The sequence below is a fragment of the Rhinopithecus bieti genome, unplaced genomic scaffold, assembly GCF_001698545.2.
Source record: "Rhinopithecus bieti isolate Rb0 unplaced genomic scaffold, ASM169854v2 scaffold_62793, whole genome shotgun sequence".
Classification (NCBI taxonomy): Eukaryota; Metazoa; Chordata; class Mammalia; order Primates; family Cercopithecidae; genus Rhinopithecus; species Rhinopithecus bieti.
This window is the reverse complement of record NW_016824412.1, coordinates 31,223-53,476: the sequence shown is the minus strand read 5'-3', so window position 1 is coordinate 53,476 and position 22,254 is coordinate 31,223. Positions and strand designations below refer to the sequence as shown.

The 22,254-nt window shown below is 35.3% G+C and overlaps 1 protein-coding gene across 1 annotated transcript in view; it reads right to left on the bottom strand.

Moving 5' to 3' along the window:
* Positions 1-3,106: 3,106 nt before the first annotated feature.
* MRPL3 (mitochondrial ribosomal protein L3) overlaps positions 3,107-22,254 on the bottom strand; it is a 41,110-nt gene continuing 21,962 nt past the window's right edge. Inside the window, exons 7-10 of the mRNA XM_017862329.1 lie at positions 11,692-11,800; positions 10,233-10,310; positions 8,635-8,712; positions 3,107-3,439 (exon numbers count right to left, since the gene is read on the bottom strand). Of these exons, the coding sequence (XP_017717818.1) occupies positions 3,287-3,439; positions 8,635-8,712; positions 10,233-10,310; positions 11,692-11,800 (418 nt within the window). The 3' untranslated portion in view covers positions 3,107-3,286. The remainder of the gene's footprint in view (positions 3,440-8,634; positions 8,713-10,232; positions 10,311-11,691; positions 11,801-22,254) is intronic.

Genomic DNA, 22,254 nt, shown 5'->3' with positions numbered 1-22,254 from the left:
AACATTAACAGGTGTTTGGAAGTTGAATCCAACTCTCAAGAGTGGCTCTCAGGGGTTCAAGGCTCCAGTGGAGGAATGAACTGCAGAAGTGGAGCCTGAAGATGTGACTGAATTGCTGTAATCTCATGCTAAAACTTGAACAGATAAGGAGGTGCTTTTTATGGATGAGTAAAGAAAGTGGTTTCTTCTAATGCATGACTAAAGAAAGTGGCTTCCTGAGATGGGATCTACTTACGGTGAAGATGCTGTGAATGCTGTTGAAATGACAACAAAGGATTTAGAAGATTCCATAAATTTAGTTGTGAAGCAGCAGCAGGGTATGAGGATTTACTCAAACTTTGAACAAAGTTCTACTGCGGGCAAAATGCTACCAAGCAGCACTCCATGCTACAGGGAAATCTTTTGTGAAAGGAAGAGTCAATCAAGTGGCAAAGTCCATTGCCTTATGCTAAGAAACTGCCACAGTCACCCAACCTTCCAGAAACTACCACCCTGATCAGTCAGCATCAACTTTGAGGCAAGACCCTCTACCACTAAAAAGATTACAACTTGCTCAGGGCTCAGAAGATCTTTGACATTTTCTGACATTTTAAAATTAAGGTATGTATATTTTTAAAGATACAATGCTATTGAAACACATTATAGACTTCGGTATAACTTATATATGCATCAGGAAACTAAAAATTTTGTTACTTGCTTTATTGTGGTATTTGCTTTATTGCTGTGGTCTGAAACCAAACCCACAATATCTCTAAGGTATGTCTGTATAAGTTCCTAAGCATAGTATGGGGGCATATCTAACTAATGTGTAACATTTTAAGTAGTGGCTATTCTTGAATTTACACTTTCACGTGAATTTTAGAATCAGTTTGACTAGCTCTAAGTCCTGTTGAGAGTTTTAAAACAGGATTGAAATGAATTATTTACAATATAACCTTCCCATTCATGGCCATGATATTCTTCTCCATTACTGAAGTTTTCTTATCTTTCAAAAAAGGACGTAAGACCCTAGCATATTTCTTGTTAGGCTTTTCCTAGGTGATTTTTTAATTGCTATTATAAATAATATCCATTTTCCCATAAAATATTGCTATATGTTTGTATATTAATCTTGTACTGTTACCTTTTTCAACTCTATTGGTTCTGATAGCTTGTCAGTTGTCTACCTTTCATCTTCTAGGTAAATATTTCTTACAAATAATGAGATTTGCTCCTACTTTCCAATTTATCTCATTAGCTTTACTTGTCTTACTGCACTGGCTAGGGCACCCAAGAATACTATGGAATAGAAGTTGTAGAGGGTATCCTTGTTTGATCCCTGAAAAGAATTCTTCTAGCATTTTACCCTTGTATATGATGATTACTAGAGATAACTTTTAACAAGTCAACAAGTTTCTAGTTTGATATATTTTTTTAACCAAATATGGTGTGGTGGTTTTAAATGTAATCTACTCCAGTTAAAGACTATGACAGTCTATTATCACTATTCAAACTCATGAATAATGAACAGTATGTAACAAATAATGTTTTACTTTAGCACCCAGGAAGCTCAAAACCAAACGATCTGAATATAACAACTCTGCACAGCATAGCCTGCTCATCTATATGACATTGACACTATTCCTTCCCTAAAATACCGCCTATTCTAACTTACATTATCTTAAATATTTTCTCTTATTTTCTATTTTATTGAGTGGATTTCATATCAATTGCCATATGTTTTAATGAAATAAGATAAAGTATAAATAAAAACTTTTAAAAAATGTGGCTATCTTTGGATTTAAAGTGAAAAATGTGATACAACCAGGATAGTGTATCACATGGAGATCTAACACTATGACTAACAAACCTATGGGGTGATGTCAATTAAGAATTTGGTTCAGAGGAAATCAAGTATTTAAGCTGAGGTCTGCTTATACACATGGTTAAGCTTATTTGTCATGAGTAGCCATTAGTAAATACATGTTAATTTCATACAATTAAAAAGAAACCCACAAACCATGAGCATTTTGATTAATACATGATTAATAAAAGTCTGAACATACAATCTTAGATCACTATAAATTCTTTTTGAAACGTAGGCTGGGTGCAGTGGCTCATACCTGTAATCCTAACAAATTGGGAGGCCATGGAAGGTAAAAAGCTTGAACTCAGAAGTTCAAGACCACCCTAGGCAACATAGTGGGACCCCATCTTTACAAAAAATTACAAATATTAGCCAGGCATGGTGGTGGGCACCTATAGTCCCAGCTACTTGGGAGGCTGGGGTGGAAGGATTACTTGAGATCACAAAGTCGTGGCTGCAGTAAGCCAAGATCCCTCCAGCCTGGGCAACACAGCAAAATCCTTTCTAAAAAACAAACAAACAAAACAACAACAACAACACTGATCTTATAATTGAGTGATAAAACTACAAAGTAATCACCTCTCCTAACAAAAATGTAAACAGGACCCATAATTTATGATTTTACTGTCTTTCCTTTGACCGGGCTTTAACATATATGTTTCTGTAATTTAAATAAAAATCTATTTACTTTCTCCATTTTAGCAAATGGTTTCTTTACCCAAATATGTTGCACCATAGTCCCCATATGGTTTTCTACTGTTCCACAACCACTATTTCACAAAGATTGACAAAACTTTAATAAAAGTTAAATTTATAGACATCTTAACTTGGGAAATATGCAGTAAAAAAGAATCGAGTTGACAAATTACGAATATTTTACCAATATGCCAAACACCAATTTCAGCAAATCCAGCAAATCCCATCTACTTAACTGATATGTTTAATGTGGCAAATTTTCTGTTTTTTTTTTTTTTTTGAGATGGAGTCTTGCTCTGTTGCCCAGGGCGGAGTGCAGGGGGGGGATCCCGGCTCACTGAAAGCTCCGTCTCCCGGGTTCACACCATTCTCCTGCCTCAGCCTCCCGAGTAGCTGGGACTACAGGCGCCCGCCACCACGCCCAGCTAATTTTTTTTGTATTTTGGTAGAGATGGGGTTTCACCGTGTTAGCCAGGATGGTCTCGATCTCCTGACCTCGTGATCCATCCGTCTCGGCCTCCCAAAGTGCTGGGATTACAGGCGTGAGCCACCGTGCCTGGCCTCAATGTGGCAAATTTTCTAACAAAATTTAATGGGCGTACGAATGATATATTTATGCCCCTGACAAAGATGACATGTTTTTGTTCTGACTAAGAAAGGAGAATATGATTTCTGGTGGTGATTATATCACTCTGGCTCATCGAAGCTCACAGAATATGTAAGGTTCTGCCATATCCAAAGATGTTAGGCAAATGTAATAGAAGGTGCACCAGGCTGACACACGTTTTCATCATACAAATCTTCTGGCAGTTCCTCTTCATCTCCATCAGGAAAATATGTAGGGAATGGTAGATTTTTACCGAGATCCTTATATGCAGGCAGTTTAGAATCTCTGACCTGAGAGAAGGCAAAAATCTTAGTAAGTGATACCAATTAAGTTCTTTAAAGGTAGCCTTTTCAGCGATTATTCATAATCAAAGAAATACCCGCTACTACATTTTCTAATGTGAGTAACACTACTGTTACGTATATAGAGCAAAAAGAACTCAGTCAATGCTTTCCTTTAATTCTAAAAAATCTGACTAACCCAGTAACAGAAACTCAAGCTATAAGGATAAAATCACCCATTATTACTTTATATCTTAACTTATAAGAATCTCTAGGACTGTCCCACAGGATAAAATCACACTCTAAAATTACTACTTGAATTTCATTTATATGGATTCATTTTCAAATATAATGACCTGACAAACTAGCATTTTGTTAGTCTTAACTCTAAGAGCACATAATTAAAATATCACCTCTTATTAAGGAAATTAGCTTACATTTTCTTCCCCTACCAAAAGAGTCATTTCTCCAGCAAATAAAACAAATAAACAAGATTGTATTTCTGTGTCACATGGTCAAAAAAAAAAAAAAGTCCTGTATTGATGGAAGATTTAAAGATAATTCTTCAGCATTTTCAAATTTGGGTGAGGGCCTTTAAGTTAAGATTATTTTATATATCAAGTTGAAACTATTTTATATCATCCTTGATTTAGTACTGAATATTCCCAAGGCCTTACTGCATTTTCTACTTATAGGTGTGAGCAACAAGAACCAATCCTATCTTCATATACAATACATGCGGCATGATGTATGTCAGAGCATACATTCTTATTGAGAAGTTAAAGACAGAATAATATTTAACAAAAACAATAACAGACCTATGAATCTCTATAAGAGTTCTGTTAACTCTATATATTCTCAAAAATTCTAATTATATCTATGAATTCATAGACTGAACAATTTTAATATAGGTACTGATGTGATCTAAAACGTTGAGCTTTATTTTTGGAAAATATTGGATTATTCAGAACTTCTGACTCATTCTACAGCCTTCATTCATAAGTAAATTTTAAAAAATTTATATGTAATTGTATACACAGAGTAAAATGAGGCATAATTACTTTAGCAATAAGAAATGAATAATTTGGTTGAAATAAGGTACACAGCTGCTAGGAACAGCTTGGTACAGAAAAACAGATCTACTTTAATCCCTCTTATTAAAATTGTTTCAAGAAATTATGAGTAAATTACCCAGAAGAAAGTAAACTTGCTTAGTTTTGTCCCTCAATCCATTAATCTTGGGTTGAACTTTAAGAACGGAAAAAAGTCATATTCTTACCAATTTAAATTTGCTCAGTATTTAGGATTGAAAATAAATCCCAAGCAAAAAATCCAATAAAACCAATTACAACAAAACCTTCTGTGCTAATTTGAGAAATAAAAATTGTCATCAATGACCCAAAGAGATAACTCTCAGTTGCTTTCACACTTTTATAGAACTATTACACCTGATAAATATTTTAGATAATAGAAGCACTGTTTATAAAATCTAAGTATTATAATTCATGGATCTGAAATGTAAATGACATCTCATCTCAACCATTTTTGTCTCGGTGGTGCAAAAGTTGAGGGCCAAAGGTCTGCAGTCCATATGTATTTTTGTGTATTTGATCTTACCCCAGGTTTACTATTTCCCTGCCTGCACCAGGACTCCCTCAATTATCTACCTCATTCTTTTTATGTCTATCAGCAAACCAGTCTAAATCTTCTAAGAAAATATGGGGAAGGACAGACAAAACCAGGCAAATCTGAAAATAAATTATATATAGGACATAGGAATGAACACGAATGAACAGTATTTTATAACATACATTTATACTTACTATGCTGTAAACAATAGTTCTCTAGCCTTCATTAATACATTTAGTGAATCCGAACAGCAAAACAAAAAGCTCAAGACAATTAAACAGGTTGGTCATCTCTAAGACTATCTTTACTAACTTTAGAATCTTAAAAAAAAAAGTTATTGGTAACCCTGTACTCTGAGGAAACAAAAGCTCCCAAGAGGTGAGTGGATGTTAATGAAGTTGGCTGCCCACTAGGAAATGGCTCAAAACCCATGGGCAAGGAAGGACCAATTTACCTGCTATGGAGTCATTGGAAGAAGGGAAATAATGGAGTGAAAGGACATAGCAAGTTTTACCACTTAAAACACAAACCTACAACATGTTCCCCAAATTCATACTTTAATTAATGCCTGGGCAGATACTTTAAGGTTACAAAAGAAAGTTATTTATGCACCATATTTCAAAGATTTTTTTAAAGAATGAGTTCTTTTATTATACAAATATACTTGCTGAAAATATATTCACTAGTGTGTTAATAGTTCAAAGGGGACTGGACATTGTTCTGATGCCACAGTTTCTCAGAATGTATTTAGACTCCTCTTTCAGAACTCTTTGGTGTATATTCTGAGTATCTTCAGTGATGGCAAACTATTATCAATTATGAGAGTGAATGGAGTTTTTGGAAGCAACCTTTTATCGAAGTAGGCGACAAATCTGAGTAATAAATGTTACTGGTTATCAACTATTTATTTATACAACTACATCAGAATTTCATTGTATGTACTATAGTTTTTCAAGATAATTGACCATTCATCTCTGCTGGTGGCAGGGATATTGCAGAAGTACTTGAGAAGATGTTGTGGTAGTACTTGAGAAGTCACAGCAATCAATGGTAAGGTTCGGCTAGAAAACCCGGCTAGAATCATGTATGTAGAAAAATGGGCAGAAAAGGAGGATTTGACATTTAAAAATTAATCTGATGTCCAGTATACTTTTATTACAAAAAATAATCCTTCTCCTTTATTAGACTGTGCTATTTATAACCTGTGATCTGAAATGTGGGGCCAGGGATATGAAGATATGTCTTCATATGATGATGAAGACAAAATACTATGGGAAGTACAATGACAATCCTCTGGCTTCAACTACCTGTCATTGTAAGTATGACTGCCTTACTTGGGGACTAGAAATCTACTTAAACTTAAAAACCCACCAACTTAAGGAAAAAACAAAACTTACAAAATTCATCAAATGCATTTTCTTTTCTTTTTTTTTTTAAAGAAGCGAGGTCCCACTCTGTTGCCCAGGCTAGAAAGCAGTGGTGTGATCATAGCTCACTGCAGCCTCCAATTCCAGAGGCCACGTTATCCTATCCTCCCACTTCAGCCTCCTGAGTAGCTGGAATTACAGATGCAAGCCACCAGGCCTGGCTTAAATGCATTTTTTTCTTTAAGAAAAATGAGAATAATCCAGTCAGTAAAGTGAAGTGTCCCAGAAAGGTAATTTTAAAAAGCAAAACTCTTATTCCTTGTAAGATTTCAAAAAATTATTTCTTATGCTAGTAATGGAACCTAGAAATGAAAAAAATATATAAGGAAACACTGAGTTTAAAAAGTCAGAAGTTTAAGTTTCACTATTTCTTTGCTGCTATCATTGGAAAATCAATGAAGGATATACTCTGGAGAACAGCTGACATCACGTCTAATACAAACATCTTCAGCACGGAAGATTCAAAACTCAGAGGTAAGAAAATTTGTATTATGTTGGAATAAACCCCACACAGAATATTTATTTTGTATTTTATGGAAGTAAGTCTCTGAGAACTTAAAGAGTTTTCTTAAAATGTATCTATCTGTACAAATTTTTTACCTTTTTTTTTTTTTTAAAGAAAACACTTAAAGATGTAATCAGAGCATGGTGCTAGTAATGATAAAAAAGCTCCTCCTCAAATGGCTACCTTTAACCACTTTTGATGATTCTAATTTTTACCTCATGTATTTCTGGTTTGTCAAAGTAACTCTTTCAAAAGCCAAAAAACATTTTTGGGGGGAGTGGGGGCAGGGTTTACTTATAATTGACACATAATTGTACATATATATGGGATACGGTGTGATGTCTCAATACATATATACATTGTATAATGATCAAATCAGGATAACTAGCAAATCCATTACTGTAAACATGTATCATTTCTTTGTGGTGATAACATTCAAAATCCTGTCTTCTAGCTATATTGAAATATACATTACTATTAGCTATAGTCAGTCACCTTACTATGTAACAGAACACCAGAATGTATTCTTCTTCACTAACTGTGCTTGTAGACCACCTCTCCCAGCTCTCCTCCCCACTATTTTCCCCCAGCCTCTGGTAAAACCATTCTGCTCTCTATTTCTATGAAATCAACTTTTTCAGATTCCACATAAAAGTGAGATCATACAATATTTGTCTTTCTGTGCCTAGCTTATTACACTTAACATAATGTCCTCCAGGTTTATCCGCATCACCACAAATAAAAGCAATTTATTCTGTTTTATGGCTGAAGAATATTTTAGTGTGTGTATGCATTCTCTACAATATTCTTCAGCCATACACACACACACACACACACACACACTTTATCCATTCATTTGTAGATGGGGCACTTTAAAAAAGCTAACATGTTCCTTTTGGAAGGATAAAGATATACTGCTATTTTGGCAATAGTTATCCAAGTATCTTTCTCATACTCCTGAAGATCTTTCTGCTCACTGGCCTGATATGGTTTGGATTTTTGTCTCCGCCCAAATCTCATGTCAAACTGTAATCCCCAGTGTTGGAAGAGGGGCCTGGTGGGAAGCGACTGGATCATGGGGGCAGACTTCCCTCACTGTTCTCGTGACAGTGAGTTCTCACAAGATCTTGTTTAAAAATGTGTAGCACCTCCCCCTTCCCTCTCTTCCTCCTACTCCAGCCATGTAAGACATGTCTGTCTCTCCTTCCCCTTTTGCCATGATTGTAAGTTTCCTGAAGCCTCCCTAGCCATGCTTCCTGTACAGCCTGTGGAACCACGAGCCAATTAAACCTCTTTTATTTATACATTACCCAATCTCAGGTATTTCTTTATAGGAGTCCATCTATTCTATTAGGATGGACTAATACACAGCTTTACCCTTTTTACAGGTTCTTGGTTTTACAGAAATAGAATATAGGTTATGTTGTGCATTTTTTTCACTCAGGTGCTACTAAAAAGCAGAAAGATTCAGTAGAGAACATGTGAAAAAACAGCCATTTATTTATAAGCCACATATATGAGTCAAAGGAGACTTTATGGCAAATATCCACACACATAAACAATAGAACATAAAGACAGTAACTTGTCAGCTTGCGAGTAAGAAACAAAAAAAAAGGAAAAAAAAAGAAGACACTTATACTTACCTTTACTAAGCAATTTTTATGTCCAGGTACAGAGCCATTTACATAGATTATGTTGTGCTTTGTGTTTATTCTCCACACCTAAAGCATGAAACAAAACCAAAAATTTTAGGATATAGTTGTATTAAAACAAACAATGTTATTAAAAGCTAAGGATGTAAGTTGCTTGTAAAGTAATAATCTTATCAGTACTTGAGAATGTTGAATAAGAACTGAAAAACTTCAAGTCCTATGGATGACTGGTAATAGAAGACCACAGCAGATATATTTCATGGAAGTAGTAGAAAACTCTCATTTTAAATAGAGATCTCTGTGACTGAATGATCAAGACTATTTGGATATCTCAAAGGACTCTGTTGGCACCATTAACAGTAACAAGTGGAAATTTAATTTAATTTTATTTTTAGTTAATACTAGCTTGCTGTAACTACAGGCTGGAGAAGCTGCAACCTCACTGATTCTAATTTCTAAAGTAAGGAGGCTGAGTAGATGGTCCTCAAAAGATCTTCATGTGGAGAAAAAGCTTAATAAATGGGAGAGAATGATTGGTCAAAAAATGGTACTGAGAAAATAAAATATTTGGAGAAGAAATCAAGTTTGACCCATGGCTCCTATCTAATAATGAATAAATATTAAATATTACAGAAATTGAAATCACACACATGAAGAAAATATAGCAAATAGATGGTCTCTGATGAGTATAATTGTAATAGAAGGGGTAAAAAAAATCTTAGGTTTAATTATATAAAATTTGAAAACTTCTCCTGGTCAAAATTTATATAAAACGTATAGAGAATAGAGACTGGGAGGATATGCACCAAAATGTTTCCAGTGATTGCCTTTGGGTACTGTTCTTATGGGTGGCTTATTTTCTTCTTTGTACTTTCTACACTTTAAAACATATATGCAAACAAACATAAACATTAGTTGCTTAACAGAAATACAGTTATACAGCATCCGTCATAGCATAACTCAGTTTTACCTAGATACGTTTCTCATTGGTGGAGATTGAATCCAACTTCTCTTAAATACACATAAATATTTTTTATAACAACGGATGTATATCACAATCCTTTTGTAGTGCTATTGTTTTCTTCTATTTTGATTGTCTCCCACTCTCCTTCTCCTTACCTACATCCACTTCCACACACACATATCTGATATATAATCCAAGAACCTGGCATATACCCTTCCACTCTTCTGTGATTATATCGTGGCACAGCAACATACATATGTAGACAGCTTTTGTTCAATCTTTTACTCAATAAAGAGTATTATAGTGAATTAGTGAATGCTCTGAAACTTATTTTTTTCATGCAACAATATCTTGTAAAAATCTTCCAGGTCCAAAAGAAGACTACTAATTTTGTCTCTTTAATGATTGCACTTTTCATGGCTTGAAATATACACTACCATTACTACCACTATGACTACAACTAGAGTGTACACACACACACACACAATTCATGTATCCTCTTTTCCTCAATAATTTTAAAGCCTATTAGAACAATGGTACATAGACACAGATTAAATACATATTCTGCTGCCTTTGCATTTAGACAATTTAGCTGTTCCTAAAAAGAACCACTTGTAAAACTTACTTTCAGTCCATACGCTGTCCTATATATGTTTCCCATTTTCCCAGGCATTTTAGTTCCAGGCCAGACTCTGCCAATATCCTAAATGAGAAAACTAAAGTTAACACTTTTAAGTACTATCAATTTTAAACAGAACTGATCAAACCACAATGCAAACTAAAATATATATATATTATTAAAATGTTTTATTTTTCCCCATTCGGCTAGGTCCCAGTAAGGAACTAAATATGGATTCAGACATATTTACTCCTAGAGAATTTCCTTTCTAAATGAGACTAGACTGATAAAATAAATACAGACTAAGAAACAGATTTAGGAGAAAAACTCAGTAACAACTGACCTAATACTGGGTAAGAATTAAAAAAGGACAAGGGCATACAGACACACCGACACATCATTCAAAGAAAAAAATGGACTGCCAGGTCTGTTTTGAACTCATCTTTTGCATTAACTGACCTAATGGACTTCATCCATATCACTGGTGCTGGGATGGTTCTACTCCTTGCATTAGATGTTACTTTCCTTGACCAAAATATTAAAGGACAGAATTAGTTATCAGAATACTCAGTTTGTCTAGCCCTGGTTTTCTCTGATTTACATAAATCTAACAGCTTCACACAGTCTCTGATTTTGGCTCTGATAATGGATGATAGTTCTGTATCTAAAGAAGTAAATCTGAATTACGACTAAAACGGAACAGCTTCTTACAACACATGAATTCTCAGAATATAAACACTTTTCCATCAGCTGCTCTCAAAATAACAGGTGAAACTTCATCATGGCATTAGATATGTTTAATATGTAACCAATAGGCTTAAAAGACGATTCTGAGTATTACAGACTAAGTATCACTCTTATTCATTCTACAAATATATTCCATTATACATGACTACAATGACAGAACTAAGACATATATACACACACACATCCCTCTATTTCTCCGTGTTACATTTTTCCTTGTGTGCATGCATGCATTCCCCTCCCCCACCAAGCAGTATATGCATACTTATAGTTTGAATTCAACACTATAGGGTTCATTTTAATTTTCCCATTTTCAAACTTTAATGCCCTTTTCCAACAGTGAGAAACCTAGCTCCATTATCAGTGTATTTACTTATCTGCTAAATCCTACAATTCACAGAAAATTATTTCAGAATTGCTAACTGTTACTAATTCAAAAGACAAACTGAATTCAACATTTGCACAAAGTACCTTTTAAATTTAGACTCGGGGTATATACAGCCAAACTACAGATGCTCAGCTAACCTTGTGGAATATAACTAATTCTAGTCTGGCTCCGGGAAATGAGTGAGGGGCAAGGATCCATAAAAGTGTGACAAGTACTTGGAGCCCCCTGGTGTCAGACTAAAATTATGTGACTTCGTATCAAGGACGGACTGAGGACTACATGTGCAGAAGTTGAATATTTAGCATTAAAAAGAGCTTCACTAGTTATACTCACACCAGTTGAAATAGCTCCAGGTCTCCTGTGGGTTTTCGTTTGACCATGCGTAGCAGGTTGGCCTTTAAATCCCCATCTTTTCATGACTCCTTGAAAACCTTTACCAATACTGAACAAAACAAACGTTAGAATTTACATAATGAAAAGAGCATAGACTATTCCCAATTGTACACTTTCTAGTACCAACTGTACACTTTGTTAGAGTTTTAACAAAGCTTCTTATCTAAATAACTAGAAAAGGCTATACAAGTAAAACTGCAAATAAACATTCCTTTATCTCCGTCCTGGTCTGCACCCCTTCCTGGAGTCTAATTCTATATAAAATGATTAATTCAAGATTGTGAGACACCAGCAAGCTAAGCATAGGGAATTTTATCTGAACAGGAGTTTTATCATCCTAATCCTGTGAAGATGACACAGTAAAAATGGAAAAGCTCTAGAAGTTTCAAAATACTTATAACAGATATGGCAAGCAGCCATTAAGATGGAACCCAAAGATCACCACTTCCTGGTACTCATGCTCTTGCTTAATTCCCTCCCCTTGAGTTTGGGTGAACCTAGTCCCTTGCTTCTAATAAATAAAATATGGCAAAAGTGATGAGATGTCACTTCTGAGATTTGGTTACAAAGAGACTATAGCTTCCATCTTGGTACTTTCTTGCTTGCCAGGCTCTGAAGGAAGCCAGCTTCCACAGTTAGTGTAAACTGTCCTATGGAGAGACAAGGTGCAAGGATGTCTCCAGCTATTAACGAAGGAGCTGAGGTCCACCAATGGCCTATTAGTGGGTATGAAGATAGATTCTCCCCAATTAGAACCCTGACATGACTACAGCCCTGGCTGATGCTTGACTGCAGCCTTGGGAGAGACCCCAAGTCAGAGGCATCCAGCTAAGTTATAATGGGAATGCTGAGCACAGAAGACTGAGATAATAAATGTTTTTTACTTTAAGCTATTAAGTTTTAGGATAATGTGTTAGGCAGTAAAAGGTATTAGTATAATAGAGGACTAAATAGAAAAAAATAATGCTCTAAATGCTGAACAAATTTTATTTTAGAAGATATCAGAAAGATCTTCATCTCAGGGTTGAGAAGAAGCAAATGGAGAAATAAAATCAGATAGTAACAATTTCTTACTATCTAAAATCTCCTTTTAAAATGAAATCACTCTATTTTCAACTTCTGTTAACTTAGAAGAACACCCCATGATCCAGGTAGAAAGCAAACAAAACTAAAGCTCAAGCACTATTAAAGTTTGTTTCTGAAATGCTCAATATATTAGGTATAGAAGGTATGTAGCTTGAAACAACAAAGGCCATATATGACAAACATACTGATGTTAGGCTTTCAGCTGTTCCCCTAAGATCAGGAACAACACAAATATGCCCACTTTCACCACTTCCAGTCAACACTGCTAGAAGTCTTAGAGCAATTAGGCAAGATAAAGAAATAAAAGGTATCCAAATTGTAAAGGAGGAAGTAAAGTTGTCCCATTTGCAGATGGTATATATAGGAAATCCTAGACTCCACCAAAAAAGTGTTAGAATAAATTCAGTAAAGTTGCAGGATATAAAATTAATGTATAAAAATTGGTAGTGTTTCTATATACTAATAGTGAACTATTTGAAAAAAAAAAATCAAGAAAACAATTCCATTTCCAATAGCTACGAAAAAATAAATAACCGGGAATAAACTTAATAATGGAAGTGAAAGATTTCTGCACTGAAAATGATAAAACATTGATGAAAGAAACTGCAGAGGATGTGGGTAAATGGAAAGATATCCCCTGTTCATGAACTGGAAGAATTGCTAAAATGGCCATACTACAGAAAGTGGTCTACAGATTCAATGCAACCTCTATCAAAAATACCAATGACACTCTTCATGGAAATAGAAAAAATAATCCTAGAATTCATATGGAACCACAAAAGACACTGAATAGCCAAAGCAATCCTGAGTAAGAATAAAAAAGCTGGAGACATCACACTACTTGACTTCAAAACATACTACACAAAGCTATAGGAGCCCAAAGAGCATGCTACTGGCATAAAAACAGACACACAGAACAACGGAATAGAACAGAGAACCCAGAAATAAATTCACACATCATGGTCAATTGATTTTTGACAAAGGTGGCAATACCACGCATTGGGGAAAGACAGTCTCTTCTATAAATGGTGCTGGAAAACTTGAATACCCACATGTAATGAGGTTAGACCCCTCTCTCTCACCATATGCAAAAATCAATTCAAAATGGATTAAAGACTTAATGAAAAAAAAAAGTATGAAACTACTAGAAGAAAATATAGGGGAAATGCTTCACAATACTGGGCTGGGCAAGTATTTTTAAACGAGACCTCAAAGCACAGGCAGCAAAAGAAAAGACACATGACATCAAACTCAAAAGTTTTTGGCACAGCAAAAGAAACAAAGCAAAGAGACAACCTACAGAATGGGAGAAAACATCTGCAAACTACATCTGACAAGAGATATCTAAAATACATACTAAAAGAACTGAAAAAAAAACTAAAATAACTGCAAAGGAACTCAACTACAAAAACCCAAATAACCCAATTAAAAAATGAACAAAATATCTTAATACATTTCTCAAAAGGAGACAAAAAAATGGCCAACAGGTATATGAAAAATGTTCAAAACCACTAATTATCAGGGAAATGCAAATCAAAACCACAATGAGATACCATCTTATTCCAGTTAGAATGGCTACTGTCAAAAAGACAAAAGAAAACGAAGCATTGGTAAGAATGTGGACAAGAGAACACATACACTGTTAGTAGGGATATAAATTAGTATAGCCACTACGGAAAACAGTACGGAAGCATCCCTCAAAACATTAAAAATATGACGACCATATGATTGAGCAATCCCACTATGGGGTAGATATCCAAAGGACATGAAATTAGCATTTTGAAGAAATATATTTATTGAGCACCAATCACAATAGCCAAGATACAGAATCAATCTAAGTGTCCAACAACAGACAAATGGATAAAGAAAATGTGGCACACATACACAATGGAATATGATTCTGTCATAAAAAATAAAATCCTGCCATTGCAACAACGTTAATGAAACTGGAGGACATTATATTAAGTGAAATATACCAGACACAGAAAGACAAACAATGTTGATCTCACTCACATGTGGACTCTAAAAAATGTTGCTATCATAGAAATAGAGAGTTTAACAGTGATTACCCAGAGACTGGGGAGAGGATGAGGATGGGAATGAGGAGGATGGGGAAAGGTTGGTTAATAGGTACCAAGCTACAATTAGAAGGAATAAGTTCTGGTGTTCTATGGTACACTAGGATATCTATGGTTAACAGTAAATTATTATATATTACAAAATAGCCAGGAAGGTTTTTGAATGTTCTCACCACAAAAAATGATAAATGCATGAAGTAACAGGTACCATAACTATCCTAATTTGATCATTATACAATATACACACATATTAAAACATCAACTTGTACCCCATAAATACAACTGCAATGTGTCAATTAATTTGAATATATCAGTACAAAGGACACAATGAAAAGACTGGAAAAAATTGTAAGACTGTACTAGACTTTAAATTTTTATTTTATTTTTTTTAAAGAGAGGGTCTTACTCTGCCAACCAGGCTGGAGTGCAGTGGTACAGTGATAACTCGCTGCAGTCTTAAACTCCTGGGCTCAAGCAATCCTCCTGTCTCAGCCTTGTGAGTGGCTAGGACTAGAGACTACAGGTGCATGCCAGCACACTCAACTAATTTTTAATTTTTTTGGTAGATAGAGGGGTCTTGCTTTGTTGCTTAGGCTGGTCTCGAACTTCCAGTCTTGAGTGATCCTCCCACCTGGGCCTCCCAAAGTATTGGGATTACAGGTGTGAGCCACCATGCCAGGAATGTGACATACTTTTATATACTCTTAAAATGAAGATTTTTTTCACCTTTCACTAGATAAAACATCAACATATTTTTAACAGAGTATTCCCTAACTCCACCAATGTTAGCTATTATTATATAGTGTACTGTTCAGGCCATTTACAAAGAGGACAAAGAGAAAAAGATTATAAAAACAAACTTATTTCCACAAGGACTTTGCTATGCATTTAACAAACAATTATCAGAGAGCAATAGATTGAAGAAAGCCTACATGAATAATACAGTTTGTTTTCGATACATCAAAAATCCACTCTAAAAATAAGGATAAGGCTGGGTGTGGTGGCACACGCCTGTAATCCCAGCACTTTGGGAAGCTGAGGTGTGAGGGCTGCTTGAGGTCAGGGGTGGCCAGCCTGGCTAACATAGTGAGACCTCAAACTTAAAAAAAAAAAGATACATTATATGTACAACTTAACAGGTAAATGCTATCAAATCATAGGTCAAAAGTTACTTTTATAAGAATAATTTAAAAGTAGCTTACACCACATTCTTCACATTAAGCCCGTTAACAGTGTGTATATAATTTTTTTGATGTGAAAACTCAAAATAATGTGTATGTCTGATCAAAGAGCTAAAACATAACACATATTCAATAAAAACCCATTATTTAGTTATGTAAACTGATTGACATCTAAGAAGAGAATAATCAAATATTTAACTGAAATTATGCTTCAGAAATTTAACACGTTTCCATTTAACATTGAATTTTAGAATATAATTGAAAAGTACAGTGCTTGGCAATTTAAAAATGAAAAGGAAATACCTAAAGAGTAATTTGAACTTACCATATCATTTGGCAAACAACACTTCAAAGAAAAAAGGAGAGAGAGACTGGCAACACTAATCTAAATGAACATGTTACATTGGCCATTCTTGGTAGAAAGTTTACTGGCACTTTTGTGTTCTTAAACGGATGATCTCTTACTTAAAAAGAGAGTGTGAAGGCATGCACCAATAGAACACATGCCAGGTGAACTACCGAAGATAATTTAGCTCATTTTAAGAGTAAATAATTATAAGATAAATGTGGTATCCTGAAAGTGCTAATTATCTGTTGGCTAATTACAGATTGCTTTTCAATCCAGCTCTAGAATGCATCATGTGGTTATACTGTGTACAATGAGAACTTCTTCAGTAACTTTTAAACAAAAGAATAGAACACAAATAACATGACAAATTATTGGCTGAATTCAGAATAGGGAGAACAGAGTGTACCTGTTGATCCATGGGAGGTACAGGTATTTATATTACTCTCAGTTGTCACTCAACTTGAGAACAAAAATAAAACAAAAGCAAGAAATGAATTAATCTATCCTTAGCATAGCCAGATACATTTCAAATATAAGGTTTTCACAGGTCATACAAAATAAAATCTTAATTTTACTAAAAATAATATACAACATACTTTGTTTTATATCCCTTACCCCTTTTCTGCTGTAGTTTTAAATTAATGATAGCAGAAAAAATCAAATAAAGGAAAGCTTAAAGTGGAAAGAACATAGAGATCCCAATTTTAGTGAGATATATTTGAAAATTAAGAAGACACAAAAGATGTATTTTATTTAGAGTATCTATATTAAAACACAGAAATTCAGATGTATCATTTAATCCAGGAAACATTATTGTCCTTGCTTCTCAGTCCATTTCCCCTTGGTACACTTTCAGTGCATGAAGGGTAGTAGAAACTGTGTATTATTTAGCCCTAGTGCCCTGTCTAGAGACGTCAGAGTAAAATTTGTTACTGGCTATAGCTGTGTCCTGGGAAGACAGGGGATTAAGTCTCCTTTCTTATGTCCTGTAGTTTCTGATTATTGTATAATGGGCATGACTTTTAGTTCGAAAAAATGGTTTGAAGAAAAGAGGAGAAGCTTAAAGCTATGGCTAATAATCCTGCAGAAGGGAATGCACAATTTAATGTTTCCCACTGAATTCCATAAATCTCTAGAGATTCTTACTATGAAAATTGCATTCCCTTGCTATACTGTGACAAATGCCCAAACGTCTACCAGCAGACACACAGGTTTTAATATAAATCTGTCATGTATTTCTTTACTTTGTGGGAAACTGCCTTTCCTTGCATGATTCTAGATATACTTGTCTATGGGGATAAAATGAAATGTCCATAAGGTAAACAGTGACCATATACCTGCTTTTAAACCCATCCATTCTGTGTTCTCTGAGAACTTCCTCTAAAATTCCCATCCCCTGAGTCTTTCCCTTGAGAAGCCACTGGATTCTCCTACCTTCTTTTCCTTTCATATCCCTCCTCCTCTTCACTGGAACACAAACTGCTTCTCCTTCTCTCATCTACCATTCACTCTCTGCAATCCATCTTTCTCTCCAATTACTCTTTGGAATTCACTCTGAGATTAATCCCCAAATCCCAAATCCAAGTCTTACTAAAACAGCTTTTTATTTTGGAAGTTTTAAGGAATATTCAGGAGCAGAGAGATTAACTCAATAAATCCCTATGTATCCATCACCCAGTGTCAAACAATTATTGACTCAAGGCCTATTTTTTTTTTTTTTCATCTGTTTCTCTCTCCTGACAACTCCAATAGATTATTGTGAGGCAAACTCCAGATACCCTATCATTTCATTCACAAATATTTCAGTACAGATCTCTAAAAGTTAAGAATACTTTTAAAGAACAAAACCACAATACCATTATCATGACCTAAAAAATTTAGTAATTTCTTAACATCAGTGTTTAGATTTCCACAGGCTCTTTTAAAATAGACTCTCTCCACAGGGTTTTCCTCTACCCTTAACATCCCATCCCTTTCCATTGTCATCATTTCTTCCGTATTTTCCTGCTTCCATAATATTCTTTGAGAAATTTCGTTTCTCTTGCTGCCTCTGATTCTCTTCTCACTAAGGTTTAAAAAGAGGGATTGGCAAACTGGCCTGTGCTGGCTGTATGTTTTCATAAATAAAGTTTTATTGGGATAGAGTCATGCACACTAATTTACGTATTGCCTATCTCTAATTTAGAGCTGCAATGGCAGAATAAGTTAGTTCTCTCACGGGCAAGAGAGAACATAATGTCTGCAAACCTAAGATATTTACTTCCCATTCTTTGAGAAAAAGTTTGTTGACCCCTGAAGCTATTAGTAATAAGCGGGAGCTCCACAACCTTGCACTCTGGCAAGAATTCTGCTACGATCCCATTCTACAGATGTACCAACCATATCCAATTGGAAGTACCTCAGCTATTCACTTACAGTGTTTCAATACAAAACAAACATTCCTCTTCCTTCAAGTTATCCTTCACAGCCACCATAGCAAAATTCCCAAGGTGGTAATCTAATCAAATAAATTTGTACTCTGCTTTAAGAAACAAAACAAGCAAACAAACTTAGATGGTTCCCCAGTACTATTTTAGCTTAGAATAGATAAGGCTTTTATAACTGGATCCAACCTGACTTCCAAACACTGAAAAATCTTAGTCATAGCAGATTACTCCATAAGTCCCTAAATAAGCCACTCTTTCATGCCTTTGTTCATTTTGTTCCCTCTGCCTCAAATACCCTTTATACTACATTGTCCATCTTTCCACTATTGTCATGAAAAAACCACCAAGTATTTATTATCAAGTTGCATCACCTGTAAAATACTCGTTTTTTTTTTTTTTTTTTTTTTTTTTTTTTTTTGAGACAGACTCTCGCTGTGTTTACCAGGCTGGAGTACAGTGGTGTGATCTCGGCTCACTGCAACCCCCACCTCCCAGGTTCAAGCAATTCTCATGTCTCAACCTCCCAAGCAGCACCTGCCACCACGGCCAATTTTTTGTCTTTTTAGTAGAGACGAAGTTTCGCTATGTTGGTCAGGCTGGTCTCAAACTCCTGGCCTCGAGTGATCTGTCCACTCTGGCTTCCCAAAGTGCTGAGATTACAGGTGTAAGCCACTATGCCCAGCCCCAAATATCTGATTTTTATTTTTTAAAATCAAAATCCATCCTCTAAGGAGAGGTTTTTCAATTAGAACCATTTCCAAATTAAGTTTTCTTTTTTGCTTCAGGGAAATGTTTAGAGTCCTGCAATTTATCCAGCCACTGATGAAGCTGGTTAGAGCTGGCAGGAACTCCAAATTGTTCTTGCATACACTGTCCCCCCTGCCTGGCCATGAGCACAGTCAGGCAAGGTCTACTAGTATGCCCTCGAAATTAATTTTTAACTTTCTCTCTTTATGCTGTAAGATGTTTAAGTGACTTGTACATATATCACTCAAAACACCAGTAACTGTGTAACAAATGGAAAAAGGACACTTGACTTCTTTAAGAATATACCAAAATCAGGCTACATTTTAAAATTTAATAAATAGAAGTGGGGGTGGGAAGGTGAAGAAATTACTGGTTTAAAAATCAGCTTCTCTGTTATGGTAAAATGGAGATTCACAGGAAAATGGGGATTCACCTGCGTTTCTAGCTAAAATCAAGACTGAGCTGAAATGAACCGCTAAAACAGATCAGATGAAATCTTTTAACTGTGATACAGTATTACTGAATATAAAAGCAAAATGTCTAAATCAACATCAAAAGAAATTCTGGTAGGATATAATACTTTAGTATGCTTTAGATTCAAACTATCCAAATGTTCTTAGTTTTAAAACAAACAAAAAATTCCAATAAACAAAAAAACAATTTTTGCCAAAATATATTACATGTATATAAAAGGCTTATTAGCTAGTTGACAATCTCCCTCAGGATTAGCTTTTAACTCATGATGAACTAATATGGCACAAACATACTAATCTTTTACTATAGCTTCTCCTCATTTCAATAAACTCCCCCAGATGTTTCCTACTTACTTGCATTTCCACATAGCATCTTTACTGAAGATCCCTGTAAAGTGTGGGAGTCAATTTCTACCCAATTCAGTGTTGCTGTCTAAACCTACTTGATTAGTGATGAACAGCTGCTGAGCCCACAAGTCAGTTCCAGTTGCTTTGTGTTCCATTCACATATAGTTAGAAAGTGGCATGGAATATCGGTATAGCTGTAACTCTTTAGGACAAATTTGTGACAGCATAACCTGAAACGCAGGTATATGATTCCTGTCTAAAAACCATAAACCTCCCATCAATATCTGGGAACATTTTTATCAACAAGAGTGCGAGGAGTGCACTGCTTATGGCTTTTCTGACATCAAATCTAGCTCATTTAATAGTACAAACAGCCAAATGTGCAGTGATTCCTTCAATTTCCCAACTGCACTAAATAAACCCAGAACACCACATTTGCTGTCCTGCGCATCTTTGTTCTTCTCATAAAAGAAAACACAAATAAACAATTCTACAATATCATGAAAGGACATATTTTCTGAAGGTCTTCAGCCATATAATGTTCTTCAACAGATTAGAAAGCCATATTGTCATGAGCTATGAATCTGCTGTCGTGTATTACTTCTTTATCAGTGCAGATAAGGGTGAGTTATGCCACTTAGAAAACTGAGGAATTATTTTTTGGAAACAGATTTTTAGAATTGAAAGAAACCTTAGAAACCATTTAGCCTCAGACCCTCAGGTTAAAGACAACAAAATCGAAATCCCCGCAAGTTAAGCCACTTGCCCAAAATCAAATTGCTGGTAAATGGAAGCATCCAGCCACGCTTTCAACCCAGGTCATAGTGCCTCTCAAGAAACAGATTAGAAGAAAAATATTGCCGGGCGCGGTGGCTCAAGCCTGTAATCCCAGCACTTTGGGAGGATGAGATGGGCGGATCACGAGGTCAGGAGATTGAGACCATCCTGGCTAACATGGTGAAACCCCGTCTCTACTAAAAAATACAAAAAACACTAGCCGGGCGAGGTGGCGGGCGCCTGTAGTCCCAGCTACTCGGGAGGCTGAGGCAGGAGAATGGCGTGAACCCGGGAGGCAGAGCTTGCAGTGAGCTGAGATCCAGCCACTGCACTCCAGCCTGGGCGACCGGGTGAGACTCCGTCTAAAAAAAAAAAAAAAAGAAAAATATTAAAATATTCCAGCAAATCAGAGAAATGGCATGAAGCCATTTCAAGGGCATCCTCATTACTCTGTAAATTCCAGATACAACGGATAATATGTGATCTTAAAATTACCTAGAGTGTTTTGTAAAGCTACTACTTCGTTACATAAAATATAAAGTAAGGCAAAATTTAACGTATTAGAAAACACGAGAACTGAATTCCTAATAATGTCATGTTTTCTATTCATTTCGAAAGATATTTTCTATTCAGGAAAACACAGATCTTTCTTTTAAAAATTGAAACAAATTACAAAGCAGCAACATTAATAACAGTGATAGTAGCTAATACTTCTGGGCATTTACTTATTATGTGCCAGGCCTTGATCTAAAAGCTTTCTATGCACTGTCATTCAATCTTTGTAATATGGCTATGAAGTACATTTACAATTATTCTTGTGTTAAAAATGAAGCAGCAAAGAGATTAAGAAAGTTATCTAGGTCACAGAGCTACTGAAAGGCCCATGCTTTTAGCCACCACCCTAGATTGCCTCTTATTAGGCCTTAATTTTGCTTATTAGGCCTTAATTTTGCTGAGTAAAAATGTGCTGCTTTGTAAATAGGGAGGCAATTATAGATGACCACTAATAAAATTTTTAACCCAACAAAACAACTAAAT